The following is a 19,777-nucleotide window of genomic DNA, read 5'->3' on the forward strand; positions in this document are numbered from 1 at the left end:
GCGGTGCCGAGTGCGAGCCCTTGCCCTGGCAGCCAATGGGAAAGGCGGGCCGTGGGGGCGGCGGGCGGTGATTGGCTGCCGCCGGGGACGGGGCCGTGTTTGAACGGCGTGCCGCGCGCGCGCGGCCGTTGACGCTGAAGAGATGGCGGCGATGGGGCCTGCGGCGGCCGCGGCGCGGGCGCTGGAGCTGCCCGCGGAGTGCGACCGGCGCCTGGCCCAGTTCCTGCAGCAGGTGGACGAGACCGATATGGTGTGGCTGGATGAGATCTATGAGGAGGCGGTCAGGATGTTTGTCAGGTACCCGCATTCCCGCTCCCCGCTAGGCCCCTACTGGCCGCCCTCCGCGCTGATCCCGCCTTGATCTCCCTTTCCTCTCTAGCAACTACAGCGAGGAGCTCGAGCTGATGCCCAAGACGCCGTCGCAGAAGAAACGGCAGCGGAGGAGGCGGCTGTCGGCCTTCCGGGAAGAAGAGCAGGAGCCCGGCAGGAAGCGGTGAGGGGCGGCGGGAGCGGGGATGGGGGAGCCCCGTTCGGGGCTGGCCGTGGAAAGGGGGAGCTTAGAGGGTGTCCTCGGGGTCTGGAGAAGGAAGGGCGCCTGCGGGAGGCTGAACAGACCTGCTGCTATGGGTTCAGGGAAACAATGCCCTTCATGGAGCATGTACTGGCGATCCCCTCCTTTGTCCGATGAGAGTTCCCCTTCTTTCGTCCCGCGCGTCCCGCTGGTGTTAAAGGTCCGGTCAGACCCTGTGTCTGGGGCACTCTAGGCTGAAAAACACTGGATTTTGATTTTCACGAGAATTGCTTTTATTGTTGCCTAGTTCTATGTCCCTGTGTCTCTGTCTTTTATCTTTCTGCTTTTAAGTCATGACATCCCTTAATTACTGTCTGCGTTAGGTGCTTTATGCAGCTCTGTGTCTGCGGGGCCCATCCAGGTGTTTTGGCTCCTTGCCTGTGTGTGAATGGATGGACTTTGGGCCGTTCCCAACTCCTGTTCCTATCTAACCCACTGTTCCTGTGATCAGACTCTCCAGGAGGAGGAACAGCAGCATCAAAATGCTGTCTTCTGTGCGATCTTCTCAGCAACTCCAGAACAAAGAAAACCTGGAACTGAGCAGAGCCGAGGCCAAAGAAAACTCTCCACCACAGCGTGTGACACGATCCCGGGCTGCAGCCTCTGCCAGAATCTCCAAGGTGGTTCCTGAGACCCCATCTGCCCAGCAAGCAGCAGGGAAGGATCCCTGGGTGGAAGCTGACCAGGCTGGTACTGCAGTGCCTCTCCGGAGGAGTGGAGGAAAACCGGCAGAGCTGCTCCCCACAGGCTCAGGGAATGGCTCTCCTAAGGAACATGGTACTCCCAAATCGCTGGTGGTGCCCAATACTCCCGAGGCCAGCCAGGCTGTGCCCGAGATGCAGACAGCAAAGGCAGCCAATGTCACCATAATCCTGAGCCCACAGGCTGGGCTGGAGGAGGGGGATGGCTCCCCATGGGAACACAGCCGGGTTCAGGAGCCCTCCCAGCCCCTGAGGAGCAGCCCGGACACTCCGACTGGCTCCCGGCTCAGCCGCCGCTCCGTGCGCCGGAGCCTGATGGGGAAAGGTTCCCTGAGCCGCAGAACCTCCCTGGCAGAGAAATACTCCCTGGCCAGCAAGAGGGAGAGCGTGATCCGGACGTCCATCGCCAGGGCAGCGGGTAAGAGGAGGGCAGCTGGGAAGAGATCCGTGTCCTCCAGCTCCGTGGATGGTGAGTTTGGGGGGTGGGGGGGTGTCTGCTGCTTTCTGCTGCTGGGGAAAGCAAAGCATTGGGGCTGAGTCTTCAGTGTGAGAGTGGCAGCTAAGCTTCCTGGGCTAGACAGGCTGCAATCCCTCATGGAATTCTCCCTGGCTTTCTGGAGCACCCTGTGGGCACAGGAATGCAGGTAGCTGAATTCAGCCTTGTAAATCACCTGGGAGATCAGCCTCAGTGTTTTCATTTCAATGTAGCTTTAACGACTGCTGATTTGCTGGGAGAAGTTGCTAATCCTGGAATCCCTGGGAAAGGATGATTTGGGTTGGAAGGACCTTAAAGATTAGCCAGGTCACTCCAAGCCCCATCTAACCTGGTGTTGGACACTTCCAGAGATGGAGCAGCCACAGCTCCTCTGGTCAGCTGGTCTTCCGGTTTCTGTGGGAACTGCTGGCAAAGCTGAGAAGGATTTGGGGATTCAAAAGGGGTGGTGGGTTCTCCTAAAGCCCTGCCTGTTTCCTGCAGAGTGAAATTCCCACCAGTTCCCTTCTCCTTATTAGGATCTGGCTGCTGGTTCTAGAGTTTGTTTGAGAAGGGAATTTTGAGGTTGGACTTTGTAGATGAAAAGTCTCCCACAATTTTATACTTTGTGGCAGAGGCAGATTTAGGCAAGGACAGTCTCATCTAAACTGCTGGAATTATTAAACAAACAAACTGGAGAGAGACTCTTCATCAAGAACTAGAGTGACAGGACAAAGGGAAATGGGTTCACACTGAGGGAAAATTTAGATGGCATATATGGAAAGAATTCTTCTGTTTGAGAGAGGTGAGGTCTTGGCACGTGCTGATAGAGAAACTGTGGCTGCCTCATCCCTGGAAGTGTCCAAGGCCAGGTTGGACAGGGCTTGGAGCAACTTGGGCTAGTGCAAGGTGTCCCTGTTCAAGGTAGGGAGTAGGAATGGATGAGCTTTAAGGTCCTTTCCCACTCCAACCAGTCTGTGACTGTTTGATTCCATGGTTATTCATGGCAGGTTCTGGCTGTGTTGGAGCTTCTGGAACTCAGTGTAGCAGGACTAACTGGAATGCTGGCTTGGGAAGCAGCAGTCCCACTGTAAATAAGGCTGGCTCTGCTGTTGATGTCAAGTTAGGGCCCTGCAGATAAGCCTGAGGCCAAGTCCTACCCCATTAATGCCAGCTTGTATATATCACCCTGAAGTCATCCATTACTGAAAAGTGCTTTCCTGCTGGCCACCTTTCTGCAGTGCCCCTGTGCCCCACCCTGCCCCAGGGCAGGACAAACCCCTCTTCAGTGTCTGGAGGTCCTTGTTCCACCAGATCCTTGGCTGCACCCCAACCTTACAGCTCAGGTGTGTTTTTGTCTCTCCCACAGCCTCCAGCTCCTTAAGTGTGCCAGAGGATGAGGAAACGGTTGTCAAAACTGGGTGAGAATGCTTTCAGTTATTTATTTATCCTCACTACCTTGTTTTCAGGACTTTGTCACTGTCATTTGTGGTGTAAAATCCAAGTGGCTTCCCAGTTTCCTCAGTTTTGCTAAGTACAGCCCCTTTTGTCTTTCTTTTATTTCTAGGCCTCCTCCTGGACCCTCCACTCCCTCCAAGCTGGTAAGATTTGGGCAAGGATTAAAAGCATTTATGTCTATGTGGATTTGGGAGAAAAATATGTGGAATACATTCCTTATTGGGAGAATTGGGAGCTCTGCCTGTGGATTGTCAGACTTCGTAACCTGTCACATAGCAGTGAATGAGGATGGTGCACAGCATCTGGCTCAGAGGTGCCCATGTGAGCCACTGTGGTTCTAATGCTCAGACTAGGGGAAGTCTTAATCAAAACATTCCAGAACCAGCAAAACCAAAAGCAGCAAAGTTTTATTTGGGACATGAGCATGTGTGGCCTATGGCTTTGGGTGCAGGTGTTCTGTTGGAAGGGTGTTACAGTTTTAAATGCTTTCCAAGATTTTCTGACTAAAACACAGCCTTTCCTCTGTCATTTGCCTAAATCTGTTGAAATTGTTGCATACCACCCTGAGCCTGACCTCAGGGTTGAGTCCTGATTGGTTCTTCCTTTTTAACCTCTTACTAGAGATCATTGTGTGAAAATTCAGTCCCTAACCTTTAGAGATAAAAAAAACTTATAGTTCAGGGAAGCTTGGTTCAGCAGGATTCGTGGTTCACACACTGTATTTTTAAAGCTTCTTTTGACCTTTTAGTCAGTCCTGCAGGTAATTCAACACTTTTTAGTTTGGATACTCACAGAAATTTGTGAATATTTGTGAATAGTTTTGAGATCAACACCTTTCCATCCACAGTCCTCTCTGAGGAAGTAATCCTGGGATCATGTCAGTGTTTGGTCCAGAATAAATGAATGAGCAGAGCCTGAATTAATGGAGCAGAGCAGTGACCTGAAGCACTTGTGAAAACAAGGAGAGCTGTGCAGAAACTCAAACAAAGTCAATTTTTCTAGGCCCTGCAGAAGCAATTGTGGGGGATGAGTTCTCCACTATTAATCCTTTTTCTTTTCCCAGTGCAGCACTGTGAAGTGCTGACCAGGAGGTAATGCTGGTGCTGCTAGCAGAGAGCAATTCCAGAACCACAAACCATTATCCCAGCAGAGCAAGCCCCAGCTTAAGTGCAGAGGCAGCGAGCAGCGATGGGTATCCCATAACAAAGAGATGGATCATGGAAATGAGCCATTTGCCTGCTGTCTCCAGGCTCCCCATTCATCACTGCTCAGGGAAATGGGCACGCTGGCTCTGGCCAGAGCTCCGGCAGCACAGATTTACAGCTTGGAAGGGCTCCTGGCCTTAATAGTTGATGAGCTTGGTTGAGTTTAAGCAGTGCAGATGTTCATGTCAATGTCCTCGCCTCTCCTGATGATGCAGCATCCAGGGCTTTGCCAGGAGGTGGTTTGGCATTGCCTGGTAACACCACTGACGGTGTCAGAACCACCCAATGATCTGAACCAGGAATGGGCTGTTTCCACGTGCAATTGTCCTGAAACCCCTTTGCTTTTCCCACAGGATTTCCAAAGCCCTCAAGTGTCCCTTTGCTCCCACACAGTCAGCAAACACGAGCAGACCCAGGAGCCAAGCAGCAGTGGTAATTCCAGAGGGTTTTGGGGCAGCACTTTGGGAAATTATCATTTTGGGAGGCTGGCTGGGAAGCTGGAAAGATTGACTGGTTAATTTGAGAGCTCAGTTTGAAAGATTAATTAATGTTTGATGAGCAGGGATTTGTTTCAGACAATTAGCAGTGAGAAAACTCTGTGCTGGAGTTATTTCCACCCAGGCAAGCACATGGAGATGGATATAATGAGGCTGGAGGGTTGTGGGAGGCCCAGTTGAGCTCTGTTGCTGAAGCTATGTAGAGCCCAGACAGCTTTGGGCAGCTCTGCTTTATCTGGAGTTTCCAGGTGGGAATGGTGCCATGTGCGCCGGCCCACTCATGCAGGTGGTTTTGCTGTTCAGTGAGCTGCTACATCCCTTCTCTGCTGCCAAACCTGTGTCGGAGGGTTTTTTTCCTGCTAGATCTCACTGTGTAACTGTTCTCTTTCAGAAAACAACTTAAATAAGAATGGGGAGACCCTGGAGCCACCCCAGAGTGCCAGGTATGTCCTGGTTGGAAGTGTTTTGGGCAGGCTGTGGTCCTGTTCCAAACAGGTTCAGTGGTTCAGGATGTTGTTCACTGGCCTCAGTGTTTGTGAGCATGAAACTTCTGCAAATAAGTTTTCCCTGCCTCCATGATTCTATGATTTAGTTTTTATTTTCTACTGCATTAGGATTTTATTTATTGGCTAACTGTGCATGCACAATCTTAGAATCACTGACTGATTTGGGGTGGAATGGACATTAAAGTCCATCCAGTCCCACCCCCTGCCGTGGGCAGGGACACCTTCAACTATCCCAGATTGCTCCAAGCCCTGTCCAGTCTGGCCATGGACACTTCCAGGCATGGGGCAGCCACAGCTTCTCTGGGAAACCTGTACCAGGGCCTCCCAACACTGGAATCTCTCTTAAGCTCAGGATAGTTTATGGCCCTTTTCAGCCCTGACTTGGAGGCATGAGGAGGATTTTCCTGGTGTGATGGGCTGTGCTGTCTCACAGGAGGAAGCCGAGCTACAAGAGAGCCGTAGATGAGCGCTACGACCACCAGCAGGCAGAGGAGGGAGGGCTGTCTCCTCTCAGGAGGAAGACCCCATCCCCAGTCCTCCCAGCCAGCAAGGTGAGATCCTTGTAACCCTGGAATGCCTCACCAAGACCCTTTTTTTACTCAGCCCCACTCACACTTTGCTGTTACTCTCACAGGTGGTGCGCCCATTCAAAACATTCCTGCACACCGTGCAGAAGAACCAGCTCCTCATGACACCGAGCTCCGTGGGGAGGAATGGGGTCATAAAATCCTTCATCAGGTACAACACCCCTCTCCAGACTGATCCCAAGGTAAGAGGAGACTCTTCCCTAAGACAGTACAGGGTGGTTTCATAAAGTACCTAAGTTAAAGCACAGCCATGAGAGGAGCTTTGCAACCCATTTGAAACTGAGTGATTTAAAGTGGTCTGTTTGCACTTAAATAAATAAAACTTGGGTTAGTCAGCTTCTTGAAGAATTCCAGTTTGAACTCCAAGCTTTATTCCTGTTTCATTCCCCTGTGCTACTGGCAAGTAACAATCAGAGATGAAAACTGGGAAGCAGAAATTAAGTGGGTTGCGAATATTGAGTTGTATTGATAACTGAAGCCTGTCGATCCCAGGTCTCCTTTCTAGGACTTCTGTCATGAGTGAGATTGAGCAGATACCTCTTAAATGCAAACTTTGGAGGTTTTCCAAACCCTTGAGGCAGGAGGAAACACGAGGCTGTCCTGGATGTGGGGCCAGTCAGACAACTGCTGGTGTCCAGATTGAGTGGGCATCAGTATCACCGATGGATCCTGTTGGGACCAGCAGCACACCTTGGCTGGCTGCAGACAGGCGCTTCTGCACTATCCCAGGGAGCTTTCCAAACCTCTGGTTTTCCAAGATAGAAGCAGTTTTAAAGGGAGGGATTTGAGAGCTAGTTCTAGACAAGGATGTAGCTTTCTGGATTCACTCAGAGCCATGCTGGAAGCTGTGTGCCAAGCAGGAATTGCTCATACTCCTGATACCAAACAACTCACCTGGAAAGTAGGCAGCTCTGGAGTTGATCTTCCCTTGCAGGAGAGCTGAGAAGGGAGAAAGAGGAGGGCAGAATGCAGGAATTGGTATTCCTGCATCTAGCAACCTAATGGCAAAGCTTCTTAGAGCTGTGCTCAGAGGCTGGCTGTGCTCCAGCAGGTCAGGGGAGGCCATTGGGAAGCAGTGAAGGATTCCAGCTTCAGTCTTGCTGGGCCCCTGCTGATGTTTGTGTCAGTACTACAAAAGAGTTAATAGGATGAGAAAAGAGTCTTGTGGCTAGGGAGTGCTTCCTCTGCTGCTGTCAGTTCGTGGAATGTTTTAGGTTTCATTCCAATGCAGGCAGCTCCCCCTCGGGATTTTTTCCATGTGGGAGCTAAACATAACTAAATAGCAGCAGAGCAATAAGATATAATTGTTAGTTTTATATTAACCAGTTTGGATGCTGACAGCACCAGGCATTTACAGCATGGAGCCCAGTGTATGGGATTCCCTTGAATAATGCCCATGCTGATCTGTTGGTTTATGCTGAGACCTGGCCTGCTTTGGCATGGCGTAGGTTGATGTTAAACCATTTGCTGTGGTTGTAGTGGTGGCTGGATCTTGCTCCCCTTGCTGACAGTGTACCTAGGCTGGGTCAGGAAAATGAGGAGAAAGCCCCTGTTTCTGGCTGGCACACGGAGCTGGCTGCATGCCGGAGCAAGCTGGGAGCTCTCAGAGTGCTCGTGGTTCACCACCAGATCGAGCCTCGTGGGAGGCACAGGCGCCAGTGGGAGCTCAAGGTGTTTCCTGGAGCACCATCTGTCCCCGCGCTCGCCGCAGGAAGCGGGAGCCGTGCCAGGCATTAGCGCTGCTTGGTGGCTCCTTTGCACCAAAAGGAAGCATGGGGCTGGCTGCCTGCAATCCCTGAGGATGCTGCCTGGGCTTCCAGAGCTGATGCTCCTGTTTCAACACTCCAGCTTCGCCTCTTGCTCCCTGAGATTCGCAGCAGTGTTTTCCGTGCATATGTCCATTCATGACCAGGTCACAGCCTGCCTGAGCTCTGCTCCAGGGCTGTCACCATCCCATATTCCTGCCTGCAGCTCCTTGGTGTCACCTCTTGGACCTTGCCCAGAGCAGCTGAGGTGGGAAAGGGCGCTGGCCAGTGGGTACAATGACATTTCAATTCCCCTCAGGAAAAGGAGAGGCAGAAGCTGAAGACTCTGCGGAAGAAGCAAGAAGCGGAGCAGCTGAGAAGGCAAAAGCTGGAGGAAGAGAAGAAACGGCGACTCGAAGAGGCGAAGCTGTGAGTAGATGTGGTCACACTCCTCTTGGCACCTGTAGGGTCCTGTGTCCAGGTGTTTTATCTGGCAGGAACTGTGCAAGCAGCAGAAACTCCTGTGGGCACAGGCAGTGTTTGTCCTTGGGGTATCTCTGGAATGCTGATACAAAGCATTAACTGTCCTTGCCACCCACTGCTGCAGCTTTTTGTCTTGAGTCCCCGCTTTCTGACAGAGCTTAAACATGGCTGGTGCTTAAACAAATGGGGAATTTGGGCCATTGAATTTCCTGCTATGTCTTTTTTGCCTTGTGCTGAGCTGTGGGGGGGCTGACCTGGCTGGAACTCGATGGTGAGCTGGGCTCTGTCCTCAGGAAGCGCGAGGAACGCCTGCGCAAGGTGCTGCAAGCCCGGGAGCGGGCAGAGGAGATGGAGAGGGAGAGGAAGAGGAGGATCGAGCAGAAGATTGCGCTGTTTGATGAGAAGACCGAGAAGGTATCGTCCCTGCAGAGCTTATTCGGGACAATCATTAGCCAGTTGGCAGCATACAAATGTGCTCTCTGGAAAGAGGGGCACGGGGGCTGCTTGGATTCCAGAGGCTGAACCAAAGAGTAGTTTAATAAAGAATTTTCCAGAGCCTTCATGATCCTGATGGACAACCTTTCTCTGGCTCCAGCAAATGGCAGCTGAACCCCTGTTTTTCCATAATCATGAATCTAAATGGACTTTATTAATGCTTTGGTAGATGGGAGAAGGAGTTGCAGTGGATAAAGGCGGCCTAATGGCCCCAAGGTTTTATCTTCTCCAAGCTGAGTAATAGCTGGACAGGGGAAAGCAAACATCATTCCTCCAGAGCCTTCATTTGTCTGCTTTAATTACCCCCAGCTGCCTGTCTGATTGCATGGCTCTGAGGTTATATTCCAAAGGCTTTGTGGAACTGGATATGTAAACCGTAGGATGGGGTCAGCTCTTCTGGGAGGATATAAAACAAGGTCATTGCCCTAAATATGACCTTTTTAAAAACGGAGCACAGGCCCTCTTGGTTGCTGGGGGAAAAGGAGGGGTGCCCTGTGAGGGGTCCTGCTGTGCTGTCCTACCTGTGACTGGGTCTGTGTGTGCTGCAGGTACGGGAAGAAAGGCTGGCAGAGGAGAGGATTAAGAAGAGAGTGGCTGCCAGGAGGATGGAGGAAGCTGAGTCCCGGCGCAAACAAGAGGAGGAGGCCAGGAGACAAAGAGCTCTGCAGCAGGTGTGTGTGTGTGTGTGTGTGGGCCTGTTCTGTCCCACAGGCAGAGCTGGACAGGGAATCCTCCTGCCTTGGGCACTGGGAAGTTACCCCCAAGATGTTTCCCTGCTGTGTAGAAATGTGGATTTTGGGTTCCTGGTGCTGTCCCCTGGAGCCTGCTTCTGTCAGGTGAGTAATTCCTGCCTGGGCTTTCAGGAGGAGGAGGAGGAACGGCGGCGCAGGGAGCTGATGCAAAAGAAGAGGGAAGAGGAGCAGGAGCATGCCCGGAAGATGGCTGAGCAGAGGCAGGCAGAGCAGGAGCGGGAGAGACAGCTGGCTGCAGAGAGAGAACTGGAGAGAAAGAGGGAGCAGGAGCGGATCCAGGCGGAAAAGTAAGGCAAAATCCCCATTTATGTACCGAATTCTGTGCTGGGATTGAAACTCAGCTGGAGCAGAGGGCAGGAGTGGAAGGCTGGATCAGCAGAGAACTGCAGTGACCTGGCAGCACAGCTCTGGACTGTTGCTGGTGCTGAGCTGCTCCTCTGGGCTCAGAGATGTCAGGACTGTGGTGGGGAGTTCCTGAAGATCTGTGGGCATGGGATGGCCCTGATGTGGATCTGGGAGTGAGGGCCTGTGCTGTGGTTCCCAGGCTCCGGGAGCAGCAGGAGAAGGCTTGCCTGCAGAAGGAAGCAGCGTCTGCTAAGGAGCAGCTCCGCAGGGAGATGGAGAAGAAGGAGGTAAGTGATTGATTTTGGGACGGGGATAGAGCCACAGTCTGGCCTCAGCAGCTGTTGCTGTTGGAGCAGCTCAGCTGGGATGCTGTAGGAATCCTTGCAGAACTACTGTGGCTCTTCTGAGCAGGAAGTTGGACCTGCTTGGCACAGTTATGGTACCATGGGGAGAACTTGGCCTCTAAAAATACTGTTCACTAGTCTAGAAAGAGACCAATATCAGTAGCACAGACTTCTGCAGATAGTCAGCTGGTTTCTGGCTTTTATAGCCCCAAGATAAAGTCGGCAGCAAGTTTTCCAAGGTGGGAGGCCCTGTCTTTGTCAGGGAAAGGCAGCTGATGCTGTGGCACAGGGGTTAGTGTGTTTGTGTCCCTCTGAGGACACTGCACTGTGTCCCAAGAGCTCCTCAGCAGCATGAGAACAGCTGTAATGATGTGCTTGGATACTTTGCTGGCCACAAAGATGGGTGCCTGGGTTGGCAGTGTAGTCCCTAAGGGTAATCCCATGGGTGTCGCTTGGCAGCAGGAGCAGCAGGTGCTGGTGGAGAAGAAGAGGCAGGAGGAAGAGCAGAAGAAATTGGCAGAGGAGCAAAAGGCCAAAGACAACACATGGGCACCACTCCTGGGGAGCAAGGAGGTAACTGGGGGTGGGTCCTTAGGGGTGACAGCACAGTTCAGTCCCAGCACTGACCCACTCTTGCCTTGGGCAGTTCCACCCTCTGCTTCTATCTGCCTATCCAATAACACAGGAATTCTGTAAATCCTAGTTATCTGGATAGGGGTTGACTCCACGAATATTCCAATGATAGAGGGAAAGGAAGTCTGAGGGATTGGACAGGGTTCTTAGCTGTGGGTAAACCAGCAGCTGTTGGAGTTGTCTTAAGTGCCTCTTAAATACCAGAAAGACCTCGGGCAGAAAGTGCTGAAAGTTTTATTTTGGGTCAAATTTGGGAACAGCCACAAGGTGGCAGCAGAGCTTGTGGGATGGTGGTGATTTGGCACGGGAGAATCCTGTGAGTGTGTGTTCATGTCCTGAACTTTGACAGACATGTGGCTCTTGTCTCCTTGCAATGCTCAGAATCTTAAAGTGTAAAACCAGGGGGTGGGAGTTAATGTCACTGGACACAAAGAAAGTTTCTGGAGAAGGACACCTGTGTCCAGCTCTCCAGAGACTGATTGAAAATTGAATTTCTAATGGAAATTTCCAGTTGAAAAACCTGAAATTCGCAGTTGTAAGTTTTCTCCTGCCCTTACACTTCCTGCTTGTGCCACTCCCATTAGTGTGAGTTTGATTTGTCTGAGCTGGTGGGCAGGTTCTCTGTACAGCAATTAGCAGTTTTATATCATTGATCAAGCCCAGAAGCTGGGTTGCAGAGTGTTTATATCATGTGCGTCTGCTCCAGCAGCATAACAACTCTAGTTAACCTTGGCTTGACTGGGGTCAAGCTCTGTTCTATTAGACCTGTTAGATTCATCTATTGCTATGTGCTCATGCCACAGACAGCAAATTAATTGGCCTAATTAAACAGGAGAAGGCAATACAAAGCCATCATTGGGTCACAACTTTGGAACTTGGGTCAAGCTCTCGGGTCCAAACTTGAGAACTGCCAGCCTCAGGGTTTGCTATGGGTGACAGCATGAGGTGGGGACGAGCTGGTCCTGCGGTAGCTTGGAGCCTGATGGTGCTGCTGCATCCAGCACCTGTGGAATGTGTTTCCCTTCTAGAATTCCCCTGCCTGCAACTCGTATGAGATGACTCCACAGAGCAGAAAGGATCTCAAGGTGCCTGTGACCAGCTCGAATGACTATGGGATGGACCTGAACAGCGACGACTCAACAGATGACGAGAGCCAGCCGCGCAAGCCCATCCCTGCCTGGGCCACTGGTACGTGTGTGTGCGTGGAGGGATTTGTGTGTCCAGGGCCCCCAGAAGACTGTGGGACCTGCTGTGGGGTTTTGCCCAGTTCCTCCTGCCTGGAGGAGTGTAAAGTACTCCAGCATGGAACGAGTACTTCTGTGTCCAAGACTAGACAGGAGCTTGGAACAACTTGGTCTAGTGAAAGGTGTCCCTGCCCATGGCAGGGGGTTGGAACTGGATGAGTTTTAAAATCTCTTCCAATCCAACCCATTCCATGATTCTATGTGGAATGTGGAACCAGGGGCTCCTCCACCACTTGGGGATCTTGTCACAGTGTGATGGGGGACAAATACACTGCTAAGCTGCCTTGGTGTGATGAGAAATGAGCAGAGTGGATACACGCCATATGCAACAGCCTACACAGCAATCCTAATTAACAAAATTAACACAACCCTCATCCGTTCCCACAGGGAATCAGCTCAGCCAGGCTGTGGTCCGGCAGTACTACAACCCCCCTGACCTGGATGCGCTGTTTGGGGCCATCCCCAGCCCCAAGCTGGAGCACATCTTCTACAAGAGCAAACCCCGCTACTTCAAGCGCACGAGCTCGGCCGTGTGGCACTCCCCGCCCACTGTGGCGGTCAAGCCAGCCCTGGGGCTGCCCTGTGGCCTCAAGAAGCCCTGAGGTGAGCACAGGTGTGCAGCAGGTGTGCCTTCCTGTCATCAGGTGAGGAAGGAGTCACTCTTCACTTTAAGTATTTAGGTTCTAGCATTGAATAAATGGCAGCTTTTCCTGGGTTCCTGCGCCTCGGTTTGCGGGGCTGGTTTCTGTCAGGCCAAGCCATGAGGTGCTGCCCTGGGAAGTGCCTCTCACTTACCCTTAGCTTGGAGCTGGCATGGACTCAGACCTTCAGCGGGTGAGGGGTGTCAGTTCTACGTCTGTGCTGCCCCCGAGGCCAGTGACAGCCAGGACCACTGCACCAGGGCACAGTCCGGCCTGCTCCGCTGCTCTTCTCAGGAAGGTGTTCCCAGATGTGCTCTTCATCTCCTGCAATCCCAAAGGGATTCATCACTCAGTTTCCCACCTGTGTGGTGGTGTCCATCAGCTGGGCACAGCTGGGGTGGGAACACGATGAGGGTCTCAGCGACATTCCATCAGCTGTGGAGGGACATGACCAAGGTGTGACCATATCCCTGAGGACCTGCAAATGTGTGAGCCAGCTCTAGGCCTCAATAGGAGAAACTCCACAAGGCTTCTGGCAGACTTTTTTTTGTTTCTCAGTGAAATTTCATCTCTGAGGCCAGATGGGATTGAGAGGATGTTTTTAACCTTAATCCCTCTTGTTCGCCCTTGGCCATGGCTCAGCATCAGCTCGTTGTCTCTCGGCCTGTTTTAGCACTTCCTGTTCAGTGAGCTGCTGTTAACCAGACTCTGGCCAACCCAATTTTGAACCAAAACTTCCAGCTCAGCCTTCTCATTCCAGGAGCCCATGGTGGTTTAGTCATTCCTTCTGCATCCAGCCCAGCCCTGTAAAATCCCTGTAGAGACTGTGCTGTGTGTGAGGGGACGTGATCCTGTCTGTGTTTCTGTAGCCAATGCACTGTTTGTCAGCAAATGTTCTTCAAAAGATGTGGGTTTTGTATTTAAATACACTGGTGTCTATTCTGGGGCTGCTCTGTATGTGCAGATCTGTATCTGTGGAGTGTCTGTGCTTCTGGGGTTGCTCTGTAGATCCAGATCTGGCTATTGCTGTCTGTACCCATGGAGTGCCCGTGTTTCCATGGCTGTCTGTGCTTCCAGGTTTGTAACCATGCGATCGCGATTTCTTGTACAAAAGCTTCTGAGCTGGCCAAACACTGTTGGATAAAGTGAGTTTAATCATCTCTGGGCTCCTCACTGCTTTTTGTTACAGAACTTGAAGGTTTGGAGTCTGTCCATTCCATGCTGATTCCTTGAGGCAGGAATGTCTTGTCTGTGGAGAACTTCTGATCTGTAAGGGAAAATCTGTGTCCCTGGGGGCTCCCCAGCTCTTTTTAGCACCCATGGAGGCTTTTGGTGCCTGATTTTTAAGGGTTGGGGCCATTGTGGCTGTGGGTCCACTGGGGACATCACTCAGTGCCCAGCCTCTGTCCCTGTGCTGTCAGCTTGGCTGCAGGTAGGACGCCCCTGTGTGCAGGGCCAGCTCCTGCCCCTCAGGCACAGAGACACAACACTCAATTCAATTCACACATAATTTATTAGTGACAAAGGGGCTGTCTCCAGGCAGGAGAGGATGTCACCGAGGTGGGGGGATGACACTGTGTCACTGGGCTGGGGAGGCAATGGGGAAGGGGGGGTTTGAACATCATGGTGTAACCTGGTGTGGTGGCAAGGTGTCCTCATGTTGGGGAGGACACACAAAGCATCCTCATATATACTCACAGGGTCCAGGTCTGTTCCCAGAGGTGTAAGAGGCCCCAGGTGTGGCACGTCCCTGTCCCTCATCCTACCCACGCTCGCAGATGAGCTCGACCACGCTGTGCTCCATGGGGACGGGGTCAAGGCAGCGGTGGGCGGCGCTGGCGGCCACCTCGTCCAGCAGCCCCTGCACCACGCGCTCGTCGGAGGCGAAGCGCCACAGGTAGAGCTGCAGGTAGTGCCCGTCCACCTGCACCTGCTGCAGCCCAAAGCGCCCCAGCGTGCGCAGCCGCACGCACTCCAGCAGTGTCTTCAGGCTGATCTTGATGATCCCTGTCAGCACCGACACCTGTGAGAGGGGACAGCAGGGACACATGGCACATGGGCATAGGACTGATGTCCACACAGGATGTGGGGTCCCTGGTCCTGGCTGCTACTCCCGAAAGAACTCGACTGATGTCCACACAGGATGTGGGGTCCCTGGTCCTGGCTGCTACTCCCGAAAGAACTCCCGAGCGTTGGGGACATGTGGTGCATGGACACCCTTGGCGTGGTCGCTACACAGATCCCCCTCCTCCCACCAGAGTCCTGACACCTATGACAGGGGACACTGGGGACATCCTTGTCCTGGTCATCAGCTCCCAGGGACCCCCTAAGCCCTGACATCAGGGACATGTGCTAGTGGGAAGGTGGGCAGTTTGGCACCTCTGGGGATGTTTAAGGAAGGACATGGTGGCGTCCCCATGACCTCACCTTATTGAACTCAACAGGGCTGAAGATGTCAATGCGTTCAGAGAAAAGCTTCTGGATGTTGCTGAGCAGGTGGGTGTCCATGGGGGCACTGAGGACATGGACACAGGGATATCAGGGACTTGACAGAGCCAGGGATGTGGGGACAGGGACACAGGAACCTTTAGGGGCCATGGAGAGGGTCAGAAGATGCAGGGATGCTTTTGGCGACAGAAAGGCAGGGGAATGTCAGGATGATTACAGGACATGGAGGGATGAGACAACTGAGAGTCACAAGGGCCATAGGGATCACCAGGGGATTCTGGGACAGTTGTAAGGAACACAGGGATTGCTGGGACAAATGGGGATCATCATTAGGGAAATCTGGGGATATGGGGACAGCTAAGTGCTGTCAAGATAGTGGGAGGGTATTGGAACAGTCTGGGGACATAAAAAGGGTGACAGGGAAGATGCAGTGGATACTCAAGGAGTGTCAGAGAGCCGAGGGGTGCTGGACAGCCCAGGCAGTGACACAGGGTGTGCCAGGGTGACCCAGAAGTGGCGGGGCTGACCTGGGGGTGTAGCTGGGGGCATAGCGGCCAGGTGCCCGCGAGCTGCTGTAGACGGAGAATGCACGTCGGCTGGAATCGCTGCTCTGTGCCCGCCTCACCCCCTCCTCAAAGAGCTGCCCCACCTGTGGGTAGCACCACATCCTCAGCACCCAAAATCCCCTCCTGGGACCGCCCAAACCACCCAGCATCCCTCAAAGTCTTTGTGACCCTCACACACCCTTCCCCAAAGGGCCACACAGGGATCTTGGGAAAACCCCCTGGACCCCTCTAGGGGTGTCCGACCCCCTCAGCGTTGGTGTCAGCCTGACCTGGACATCGATGGCGGTGATGTCCTCCACCACACGCTTCATGACAGCGCGCACGTTGCGGGGCTCGACGGTGCCCAGCCAGTCGCGCGTCTCGACGCTCTTGCGCAGCATCTGCGCCACGGCCGCGCCCTGCACCTGCACGTAGTGGTCCAGCAGCCGCTGCGCTGCTGCCCGTGCCTCCGCACACAGCGCCGGCCCCGGCGTCACCGCCGGCCCTGAGTCCTGGGGGACACACACGGGTAGGATCAGTGCTCCTCTGCAGCACTGTCACCACTGGGAATATGAGGGGCATGGGGACATGTGGAGATGCTTCCCCTCGCTGTGACTCTACATCTGATGTGCTGGGGGCACAGCGACTTTGGGGACAGGTGGGACACTCTGCCTGAAGCAGCACCACTGCCCCTCTTACATGTCCTTGGGGTTTCAGGGGCTCTTGAGGTCATGCTGAGCCCCCCTGAAGATCCCTCGGGGACATTCAGGATCTCCTTAGGGCCATTTGGAGGTTCACCTGGGGTGGGAACTGCTCATCGGTGAGGGTGAGGATGTAGCTGATGGTGGAGTTCTCGTAGTCCAGGCAGAGACGGGCGAGGAGCAGCAGCAGGGCCGGAGGTGCAGCGGGAGCTCCCCGCTCAGCTGGGCCATCAGCGAAGCCCCGGGCGGTGCGGCACAGCCAGCGCACGAAGGCCACCACCAGTCCCTCACGCACTGCTGTCACACAGAACTCCCCCTGTGCCACAAATGGGGGGAGGGTCACACCCCAAAACCCCCCAAACTTCCCTGTAGGGGCTCCAAACCGCCCTGCGTGACCCCCAACCTACCCTGTGCCACCAACAGATTGCTCCAGTAACCCCCAAAATGCCTCCAGGCCCCCTCAGCCTGTCCAGTGCCCCTCAAAGTGCCCCACCCCACGGCGCCTCACCTTGAAGTAGGGCAGGCTGGCGAAGGCGACGTCCCTGGCGGTGAAGAGCTGCACGTAGGCCAGCACGGCCTTGAGCTGGCCCAGCACAGAGGCGGCCAGCGTGGCCAGCAGGTCGGGGAGGCCGGGCCCCTCCTTACCGGGGGGCCGAGGGGCAGCCAGCGCCTGGCGCACATCACCCAGGCAGCCCAGGAAGAAGGTCTGCAGGGCGCGCAGGTAGCGGTCGACACGCTCACGGGCGGCACGGGCCATCAGCGCGGCGGCAGCGTCGGCGCCCGCGGGCAGCAGCTCGAGCAGCGAGCGCAGCCGGCGGTGGAAGCGGTCGAGTGCCCGCACCAGCAGGGACGTGTCGCCCAGGCCACGCTCCAGCGCCAGCCGCCGCTCCAGCAGCGCGAAGTAGCGGGTGGCCAGCGCGGAGGCAAACGGCTCCAGGCGCCCCGTGTCCTCGCCAAACAGCGTGCGGTATGAGCTGGCCAGCTGGCACAGCGTGCCCACAAAGGCCGAGCTGCCACGGTCCACAAAGTCCAGGATGTCGGAGGCGGGCGGCGGCGGCGTGGTGGCCGTGCCCGAGGGATCGGCTGCAGGCAGCTCGGCCTCCAGCGCCGCCAGCTCGGCCTCGAGGCGTGCGCCCGCCTGGCTCAGGAACTCCTCGCTCAGCTCCTCAGCCGGCTCCTCCAGCTGCAGCAGCATCTCCACACACTCGGTGAGCTCCTTGGGGTCCAGCGTCTCCTCCCTGGTGATTGGAATGGCCCGGGTTACCAGTGGCATGGCAGAAATCAGGGAATAAGCAATAGAAGTTATGACTCCAGAGGGAACACCCCCAAAGCCATCAGCGGGCTCCAGAGTGAACGCACCGGAGGCGTGTGCGGAGGCGCTGGGCCAGGTCAGCCATGATGGCGTGGCTCTCGTCCTCGATGGCACGGAAGGAGGGCAGGTGGCGGTAGTGGCGCAGCACGGCGCGGGCGCGGGCGTGGCAGCGCAGGGCACGGGCGGGCTCTGTCCCCGCCCAGCACCGCAGCCGCCCCGGCACCTCCACCAGCGCCTGCAGCTTCCGCAGCAGAGCCTGCACCCCTGCAGGGACACAAGGTCAGGGTGGGGGAAAAGGGTGGGGACACAAATGGGGCAGGATGAGACATGAGGGGGTGGGACCATCTGCTGGATCTGCCCCCCATGGGGAACACCCACCCCTAGATCTGCCCTTTCCCCCCACATGATTCATCCCAATTAATCCCCCTGGATCTGCCCCCCGGCTGGCCCCGCTCCGTACCGGCCAGCTGGGCGCCGCGGCGGTGCCGGTCCTGCAGTGCGGCACTGACGCGGGCACTCGAGGCGCTGATGGCCGCCATGTTGGCCGCCAGATCATCCATCTCTGCCTCCATGTGCCGGAAATCCACCTTCATCTTCCGTATGGTGTCTGGGGAGCACGAGTCAAGGGCCGAGTCCCTCGGCTGCCCGGGACCCCCCTGGCCCGCCCAGGAATAACACAGCACAACCATAACCCCCCAGAGAAGGCTGCTTACTGGAGTGGCTGTCACTGGTCTCCAGAGTGAACCACCACGTTCCCCAGGGCAGCTTCCCAGTGAGTGCTGCCAGAGTGAACACCCCCAAACTCCCGTTTCCCAGAGCTGCCATCAGCAGGCTCCAGAGGGAACAGCTCACCGGTGGCAGAGATGAACTTGTTGTAGTTCTCGTAGAGCAGGGTCTGCATGTCACTGTCCAGAGCACGGATCTCCCGGCCCAGCGCAGCTTCACGGGCCAGGAGCTGCCCCAGAGGACACTCGCTGCGCACCTGAGGGGACAACAGATGCACATCTGCCCCTAGTTCCCTCCAGGGCCCCCTCTGGAGCCCCCTAAACGAGATCATCCACTGCCCTCTGCAGTCAGTCTGGGACCCTCAGCTGCCCTGCAGCTTATCTGTCCTCCCTGGATTCCTGCCGGGATATGGAAGTGTTTCCCAGGAGAGATCCTGCCCTCCAGGGATCCCCCCCGCGCAGTGCTAACTGCCCCCAATCCAGCTGCTCCAGAACACCTCGGTACCATTCCCATACGGAATCAGTCTCCATAGGAAGCACATACATCCATCAGGTCCCCGAAGAGGCCCTTTCTGGGATCCCCTCAGGACAGTGGGGGCCCTGCGGTCCGCCAGAGTCGGGGCCACCCACCGAGATGCCTCGACACGTTCCCCCGCGGGGCCCATCGGAGTCCCGGAGCCCTCGCCCAAGCGGGGGTGCCCGCGGGAGGGATCTCCTTGGTCACCTTGGTCATGAACGCCTCCGGGTCGAAGTGGGGCCCGTTGATGTCGGTGGGGTCCGGGGCCGCCTCGGCCGCCTCGGCAGTCGACGGGCCATAGTAGCGCTGGAGAGGCCCGTGGGGACGCCGCCACCCGCTGCCCCCCGTGCTTCCGCCGGCGGCCTCGGGGCTGCCTGCGGACCCACTCCCGGCCCCGCTCCCCGCCGTCACCGCCGCCATCGCGCCGCCGCTTCCGCCCCGGCAGTCACTTCCTGACCTCTTACGTCACTTCCGGCGAGGCGTCCGGTTGCCATGGCAACATGGGAAGCCACACGGACATGGCGGGGCCCAGTTACCGGGGCCTGGGGCCGCGACGACGGGGACGGAGCCGCCGAGGCCCGTGTCCTGCTGCGCCCCGGGCACAAGGACTCCCATGAGGACGCACACATGGGTGGAGACACCGACCCTCGAGGGGTGACCGGCCGGTGGCACCCCCAACCTTGCGCCCGTGTCTCCCACTGTCCCTTCTCTCCAGTGTCCACCTGTCCCCAGGCCTGCCGAGTGTCCCTGAGAGTCCCCGTCGTCCCCGTGAGTCCCCACAGCCCCCGTGCATCCCCATGTTCATCTCCCCATGACACCCGGTGGGGTCCTGGGGACCCCCACCCCACCC

General features: G+C 55.6%; 2 protein-coding genes and 1 long non-coding RNA gene across 7 annotated transcripts; 1 reads left to right on the top strand and 2 right to left on the bottom strand.

The window, feature by feature from the left end:
- Positions 1-116: 116 nt before the first annotated feature.
- On the top strand, positions 117-13,839 carry INCENP (inner centromere protein). Of its 4 annotated transcripts, none has more exons than XM_015631473.2 (17): positions 117-297; positions 380-493; positions 1,023-1,741; positions 3,114-3,165; positions 3,312-3,345; positions 4,761-4,839; positions 5,296-5,347; positions 5,844-5,961; positions 6,045-6,179; positions 8,062-8,171; positions 8,519-8,639; positions 9,269-9,391; positions 9,584-9,759; positions 10,017-10,104; positions 10,621-10,734; positions 11,823-11,982; positions 12,426-13,839. In XM_015631473.2, exons 1-17 carry the CDS (start codon positions 143-145, stop codon positions 12,638-12,640), a joined length of 2,565 nt encoding a protein of 854 aa, XP_015486959.1. In that variant the 5' UTR covers positions 117-142; the 3' UTR covers positions 12,641-13,839. The 4 variants fall into 4 exon arrangements, with proteins under 4 accessions (XP_015486959.1, XP_015486960.1, XP_015486961.1 ...); XM_015631474.2 differs by having other exon boundaries at positions 10,624-10,734; XM_015631475.2 differs by having other exon boundaries at positions 1,023-1,690.
- On the bottom strand, positions 6,346-8,066 carry LOC117244522. Its single transcript, XR_004497784.1, has 2 exons — positions 6,892-8,066; positions 6,346-6,742 (listed from the first exon to the last, which is right to left on the bottom strand). It is a non-coding gene; the product is annotated as an uncharacterized LOC117244522 (long non-coding RNA).
- VPS51 (VPS51 subunit of GARP complex) lies at positions 13,230-19,370 on the bottom strand. 2 transcript variants are annotated; one of them, XR_001522257.3, is made up of 11 exons: positions 19,135-19,347; positions 18,538-18,667; positions 18,146-18,292; positions 17,733-17,949; positions 16,882-17,611; positions 16,471-16,689; positions 15,963-16,184; positions 15,655-15,776; positions 15,107-15,194; positions 14,378-14,702; positions 13,230-13,946 (listed from the first exon to the last, which is right to left on the bottom strand). XR_001522257.3 is itself a non-coding variant. In XM_015631482.1 (10 exons), exons 1-10 carry the CDS (start codon positions 19,345-19,347, stop codon positions 14,442-14,444), a joined length of 2,349 nt encoding a protein of 782 aa, XP_015486968.1. In that variant the 5' UTR covers positions 19,348-19,370; the 3' UTR covers positions 14,174-14,441. The 2 variants fall into 2 exon arrangements, 1 of the variants encoding a protein (XP_015486968.1); XM_015631482.1 differs by lacking the exon at positions 13,230-13,946 and having other exon boundaries at positions 14,174-14,702; positions 19,135-19,370.
- Positions 19,371-19,777: the final 407 nt, after the last annotated feature.

The sequence above is a fragment of the Parus major genome, chromosome 5 (genome assembly GCF_001522545.3).
Source record: "Parus major isolate Abel chromosome 5, Parus_major1.1, whole genome shotgun sequence".
Lineage (NCBI taxonomy): Eukaryota > Metazoa > Chordata > Aves > Passeriformes > Paridae > Parus > Parus major.